The sequence below is a fragment of the Nematolebias whitei genome, chromosome 20 (genome assembly GCF_014905685.2).
Source record: "Nematolebias whitei isolate Nwh7 chromosome 20, NemWhi1, whole genome shotgun sequence".
Lineage (NCBI taxonomy): Eukaryota > Metazoa > Chordata > Actinopteri > Cyprinodontiformes > Rivulidae > Nematolebias > Nematolebias whitei.
The window spans coordinates 38,993,350-39,000,602 of NC_056517.1; the positions used below are offsets into that span (position 1 = coordinate 38,993,350).

Below are 7,253 nucleotides of genomic sequence, written 5' to 3' on the forward strand. Positions count from 1 at the left end.
TATATATATAGTAAGCAAACAGGCCACAGTTCTGCAGCTCTTTAGCACCAGCTGTCACTAAAACAATACAAAGTTCACAAAGTTCAACAGATTATTTTCTTAGGATCTGGACTTTGATGGGGAAAAATGTATAAAAAAAAATGGATGGAAATTAAGTTATAAAGTTATCATTCTCTAGACGCACACTTACTCGAGGCTCAATGGGATTTACTTGTCTAAATAAAGGTTGAATGCATGAATGAACAACAACTCTTTCCTGACCAGTCAAGCAAACAATAATCAAACGGCCCAAGTTTTACAAATCAAGATAAACATCAGTGCAGAAAAGTTTGTTCAGTGTCATATTAGTCTTTACAGTAGTAACTCGTTTATCACGGGGGTTCCGTACCCTGAAGACCCGCGATAAGTGAAAAACCGCGAAGTAGGAGTAGTAGTACAAGTACTAAGTAGTAGTTTATTTTAGTATTTATATATTAAGGTGTTTTAAACCCTTCCCACACTCTTGCAGTATTTTAAATAATGTTTCTAAAGGCTCTAAAAGGGCTCAGAATGTCATGATTTCAGCTCCCTGCCTCCACTGCTCTTTGCCACCTGCAAGCGCGCTTGGCCACGCCCACTTCTCCGCTCTGCACGGAGAACAGCTGATCAGCTGCAGCAGGAAGTTTACTCTGCAGTTCTGGGCTGCACAAATGTGGAGCGGGCGTTAAATATTTAAAATGATTAATTTCAAATAAAACGTCCGTGCCGATCGTGATCGTCGGTCAACTGTGCGTCATGTCCAATCTTATTTTGAAAAACCACGATGGTGCGAGTCCGCGACAAACGAACCGCGAAGTAGCGAGGGACTACTGTGCTTGTTATTTAAATACTTGTGGAAAGCTGAATCGGTATGGAAAACTTTAATGCACACGTTTTCAACAGTGTTTCTCGTTCCACTGCAGGGCTCTTCACTGCCACGGTCCCGTTAGGGGTTCTTCTTTCACCTTCATTTTTTTCCCACAACCAGCGCTCCTCTTGCTTCCACATCCTTCCCATTCCACGCCTCTCTTCCTTATTGCATTATTTCTTTCCCAGCGTTCTCTGTTCCTGCTCTGGCTCTTGGTCGTCTCATATCCCTGCCTCGCTCCCTCTTCCCCAGTAGAAGTCATGAAACTCTGTCTGGCCCCTTCCTTCCCCTCCTCCCTCCTCTTTATCCCCGCTGTCCAATCTCAAATCGCTCCCTTGGCTTGCCTTCGTCCTCGCTCCCCCAGCCAGAGGTTAATACACTCCAGGACGGCATTATTTCCTCCCCAGCCCTCCGACAATATAAAAATTCAGAACGGACAGCTCAATCCCTCTTCCATCTCAGATTTGATTGTAATGGTATTGCCTCCTGTCCCTGGGAGGCCCCTGCCGCCTCGCCAACCCTGCCTTTATGACACTAAATGGCCAGGCTACAATTTTTCCATCTATTCAAAAAATTCTGTTAATAACTCATTTGGAATGAGCCGTCGAGACTTCCCGGGCCGACTGCGGCCGGGTCCCTCACCTTTCATCAAATATGGGCAGCGCTGTACAAAAAAAGAAGGATGCAGGGCTGGATTGCAAATGCACAGGTTAATTAATCTCTCTGAATTTACAATCCCCTTTCCCCCCAACGCCCCGTGCACTCCTGCTGACAGTCCCAAAGAGACACAACTGTCATATTTACGACCTTTCATGTCGAACGAGCTCGGCGGGCCCATCCGAACACCCCCCCCCCCCCCCCCGTCCAACTTTACAAGTGCACCCGTTCATCACGCTTGAAAGATTTATATAATAAAACTCATTTCATTTTCACACACCAGCCTTTTAAATAATAAAATAATTATTTATTGATTATTCAAAAAGGTACATATTTGCCAGTAATGGCTTTGCAGAAGGCTACCGGACCTGCAATAAATAAAGCAGCTGGAGGAAGGAAACGGAGAGAGGGAGGGAGGGAGGAAGAGTTTCGAACCAGTGAAGTCTGGATCCAATTCGCTGTACGAATCAGGAAGGACATTATTTGATTTCTAGGAGGCTTTTCAAAGAGAGAGACGTAGGACTATTTTTTTTCTTTGTAAATGGAAAAACAGTCAGAAACCTGAACAGAGCCTCAAATTTTAACTTTTTTTTTAACCATTGTGTGTTTTTATCTTAAAGATTATTTATTAATAACCTTTATTAAACCAGAAAATCCCATTGAGATCACAGATCTCTTTTGCAGGGGAGGCCTGAGCCTGAAGGCAGCTGAACGTGCACGTTCGTTTGGACCGATAGTTTTAACATTTCTTTGTTATACATCAGCAAAGATGTTGTTGTTTATTCACATCGGCGCTCGTTTGATTGTAGTGTTAGCAAAATATGTCATAAATCACTGGATGGATTCTAATAAAACTTGCAGATTGCAATAATTTTGAGGAGAAGCTACAACTGATCAAGTTTTGAAGTCGGTCTGACTCAACATGGCTGCCACAGCCAACTGAACTGAGTGGAGAGCATCCTGTGCTCCAGCATCAACGTGTGGCATGGAGGCTGCACAGCTGCAGAAATGGAAGCTCTGCAGAGAGTGGTGAAGGCTGCACAGAAGATGTTGGAGTCAGCCTCGCCACCATCACCGATATCTACACCTCCAGATGCAGGAAGAGGACCACCTGCATCATGAAGGACCTCACTCACCCAGCACACACACACTTTTTGCCCCTCTCTCCTCAGGAAGGAGGTTGAGGAGCATTGAGTGCAGAACCACTAGACTGAGGAACAGCTTCTACCCTGAGGCTGTATAGACTCACGAATCCCTAGTCAGGATTATCACTTTGAAAATTACTATAAAAAGTCACTGTGATGTCACTTGGAGGTTGATTTGTGCTGCTGACTATCCATGATGCTGATTATTTCATGTTGCTGTGTTCATTCATACAGTGACTGGTCTGAATGACTATCGGCCAGTGGCCCTCACCCCGATAGTCGCTAAATGCTTCGAAAAACTGGTCATGACTCGCATCAAAACAACCATCAACATCAACGAGGACCCTCATCAGTATGCATACCATGAGAACCGATCAACAGAGGATGCAATCTCCTCTGTGGTCCACACTGCACTCAACCACCTGGAGCAGAAAAACTCTTACGTCCGTATGCTCTTTGTGGACTTCACATCCGCCTTCAACACCATGATCCCCCAAACCCTGATGGACAAACTATCCACACTAGGACTAAGCCCCTCCATCTGCAACTGGGTACTAGACTTTTTAACAAACAGACCACAGTTAGTGAGGATCCACAACCTCTCCTCCTCCACCATAACCCTCAGCACTGGCTCTCCTCAGGGATGTGTGTTGAGTCCCCTCCTGTTTACTCTGCTCACGTATGATTGTGCAGCTACCCATCCAGGCTGTCACATTGTAAAGTTTGCAGATGATACAGCGGTGGTGGGATGCATCACAAACAATGATGAGTCCAGCTACAGGCAAGAGGTGGAACACCTGGAGAGCTGGTGCAAAGAGAATAACCTTCACATCAATGTGAAGAAGACAAAGGAGATGATTGTGGACTTCAGAAGGAACAAAAACACCTACACCCCACTGAACATAAGAGGATCTGCGGTGGAAGTGGTCTCCAGCTACAAGTACTTGGGTGTACACATGAATGACAACCTCAGCTGGAGCAACAACACCACCAGCCTGATCAAGAAAGCTCATCAGAGACTCTACTTCCTCAGACGGCTGAGGCGAGCTGGTCTGGGAAGCTCAGTCCTCACCTCCTTCTACAGGTGTGCAGTGGAGAGCATCCTGTGCTCGAGCATCAATGTGTGGCATGGAGGCTGCACAGCTGCAGAAAGAAAAGCTTTGCAGAGAGTGGTGAAGGCTGCACAGAAATCTGTCGGAATCAGCCTCCCCCCCATCACAGACATCTACACCTCCAGATGCAGGAAGAGGGCCACCTGCATCATGAAGGACCCCACTCACCCAGCACACACACTTTTTGCCCCACTCCCCTCAGGAAGGAGGTTGAGGAGCATTAAGTGTAGAACCACTAGACTGAGGAACAGCTTCTACCCTGAGGCTGTTAGACTCATGAATCTCTAACCAGAATAATTACTGTGAAAAACCATATCATGTTGCTGCTGATCTGTTTCATGTTGCTGCTGATCTGTTTAAATGTTGAGGTGTTCATGCGTGCACATCTGCTCACAGACTCATGTTCATGTTTGTGCTGATGTTCAATGTTTTATGTTATGAGTGCTTAGTGTATATTTAGTTGATGTTTTCCTTAGTTCATATCTTAGATGTTATTACTGTTTTTCTTATACATTTTATTGTTGATGTAACTGGGACCCTGTGTACATAATTTCGCTCCACCACATGTACCACATGAGGTGCGAATGACAATAAAGAAACTCTGACTCTGACTCATTCATCCTCATCTGCTCACACAGACTCAAGTTCGTGCTGCTGTTGTTTGGCGCATTGTTTTTGTACTACTAGTGCTTAGTGTGTTCTTAGTTCATGTCTTGGATCTTACTACTGTTTTTCTTAGGCCTGTCACAATAGCAGATTTTACTGGGCGATTAATTGTCTCAGAAATTATTGCGATAAACGATAATATTGTTTGAAATTTGACAATAATTAGTAATTGTCAAATTTAAGAAGAAATGTTGGTTAATTTTGTGTGTAGTGCCTTTTTTTTGACCAGCGGATGGTAGTATAAGATTGTTTGAATCGAAGGATGGATAGCGAGGGAGCGAGCAGCGTGTCTCTTTAAGAAAAATGGAAGGGAGGCCCCTTGACGTGACATGGGCTGTCTCTCCTTCATGTTTTTCGGTTCTCAAAATGGCGGACGCTCGGTGTGGTTTGAGCTCTTTAGCATTTTTCACACAAAGCTTTTAATGAAAAAAACAGTTAAAAAAAGTTCTCTGCTTCTTTTTGCAAAGAAAAACAACTTTTTAGACAAAGGCACGGATTTCAACCGTGAATTTTAGAGCTTCAACAAGACAGAGGTTTTTCCCCCCCGAAGTCGGCCTTTTTAGCTTAGCTCGTAGCTTAGCTACTTTTAACAATCCGAAAACGCGATTTTGGACAATTAAAATGGATTTTAAAGCGAAAGGGAGGGGTCAGTGAAGATCACCGGAGCTGAGCCCTTTGTCATCTTCAGTAGAACGAGAGACACGAAGAAACGATAAATGAAAATGAGGTAGATACTTTTCATTTATCATGCGAATAATTGATTTATTGTTTATCGCGACAGCCTTGTTTTTCTTTACAAGTTGTATTTTTGTTGGATGTAACTGGGACCCTGTGTACATCGTTTCATTCCACCTCGTGATGTGAACGACACTGAAGAACCTTGAGTCCTTGAATCTTTGAACTGAATAACATTTGGAGCCAACACAATCCAAGATGGCTGCTATAGCCAATTGACTTTAGAAAACACAAAAGTGGCTGTGATCCAGTCAGTTTTCTAGATTCTGATCTAGAATCTGGAGTGGTAGTAGCTGAGGGTCATTTAACACACATGCTAACATGAAATCAACCATAATGTTATTTTGAAAGTTTGACCAAACGGTTCAACTCTAAACTTTTTGTAATAAAAAGTTCTCCTGGGGGTTTGGTAAGTTCTCCTGCAGCGTGCAATGATGACATTTAGTGTTTTTCTTTCGTTCATCTCCTTTTAAAACAAAATACGGACCTGCTCAAGTAGACACCCTGCCCTTAAAATCATCTCCCGTATTATTTATTAATCACTGCGAGCATCATCTAAAGCCCCTCCATCTCCAGCCGTGGATCATTTCAAAAGAGACGCTTTAATGTTGGCCACATCTGACTTTGAGGGCTTCCTAATAACCCATTTGTGTTCGGTCTTATCCTCGGCTAAAGTGCACCCGCTCTCCGTTGTCTCTTTCCTGGGCTTGTCTCGAGCCTCCTGCATGCTACGGAAAACAGATGCTATCTCGGTTATATTACTTCTCAAAGCACTCATATCCTCTCCCATGTTATTTTCTTTGATCTGCTCGGCTTGCTGCTCTTACCCCCCCCCCCCCCCCCCCGTCCACAAGCACACCCTCCCATCTTCGTCCTCGTCTTCATTTTCTCCTCTATCCTCATGTTTTTTGGAGACCAGAGGCACCCTGGTTTGGAGTGGACGCCTGAGATTCAGCTCATCTGTTGTCCGTTTGTCATTTAGGTGCAAGAAGCGCTCGGTGGATCTTAACATGTTGTTGGTTCCCTTACAGCTCCTTGAAGCAATGCTCAGTTTCTCGTGAAATGCCATAGTCTCATGTATATGATGGAGTAAACAAAACATAAAACAAAAACATTTATTTATTTAAATAAAATGGACGGATGTGTCAGCGCCTTAAAGAGATTAATAATCTTTGCCTTATAATCGTGTTTCAAACTACGTGTTTGACATGATTAGCATCGCAGGTGCCTTCAAGCTTCATCCATTCAGTTGATTTAAAGGGAGCAAATAGCTGAGACCATCTCCAAGCAGCGCCCTGTTCCTCTGACCACAGCTGGCAATATTATGAAAAGTAGAAGGTTCATGGAGCTGTGAGCATCCTCCCACGATGTGGATGCAAGAGGAAACGCAACCCCAGGTCGATCAAATGGACAGATGGTAGAAAAAGAGCAAAGGAAACCATCTGAACCACTTGAGCTGAATTCTACAATCAAGGTAGGCCACTTCCTGTTCCCACCATCAGTCACATTTTGAGTCATGATGGGCTCCATGGAAGAAGACCCAGGAGGGTCCACTACTGACAAAAATAAAAACCGAAAATAAACCAGACCAAATAAACCAAATAAACGAGACTCTACTTCCTTTGGTACGAACACCTGCATCCTCACCAACTTTTATAGGTGCACCACTGAGCGCCTGCTGACAAGCTGCATCACAGGGTGGTACAGGAACTGCACCAGCCAGAGCCGGAAAACTCTACAGAGGGTGGTGCAAACAGCAGAGGACATCACTGGTAGCAGTCTCCACACCATCCAGGACATGTAGCACAGCCGATGTCTGCGCAAAGCACGCAGCATCATGAAGGACCACGCCCACCCAGCACAAAGACTCTTCCATCTACTACCCTCAGGCAGACGATACAGGAGTCTGCCATCGTGTACAAAAATAAAGGACAGTTATTATCCACAAGCTGTCGGATTACTGAACTCTTGATAAATAACACTGAACAACTGGCAATAACATCACATATATATATATATATATATATATATATATATATATATATATATATA

At 44.1% G+C, this 7,253-nt stretch overlaps 1 protein-coding gene across 1 annotated transcript in view; it reads right to left on the minus strand.

Moving 5' to 3' along the window:
* Window positions 1-5,860: 5,860 nt before the first annotated feature.
* Window positions 5,861-7,253, minus strand: part of LOC119426449 (organic solute transporter subunit alpha-like) — a 13,479-nt gene continuing 12,086 nt past the window's right edge. The window contains exon 6 of the mRNA XM_037694010.1: window positions 5,861-5,929. Coding sequence (XP_037549938.1) covers window positions 5,861-5,929 — 69 coding nt within the window. The remainder of the gene's footprint in view (window positions 5,930-7,253) is intronic.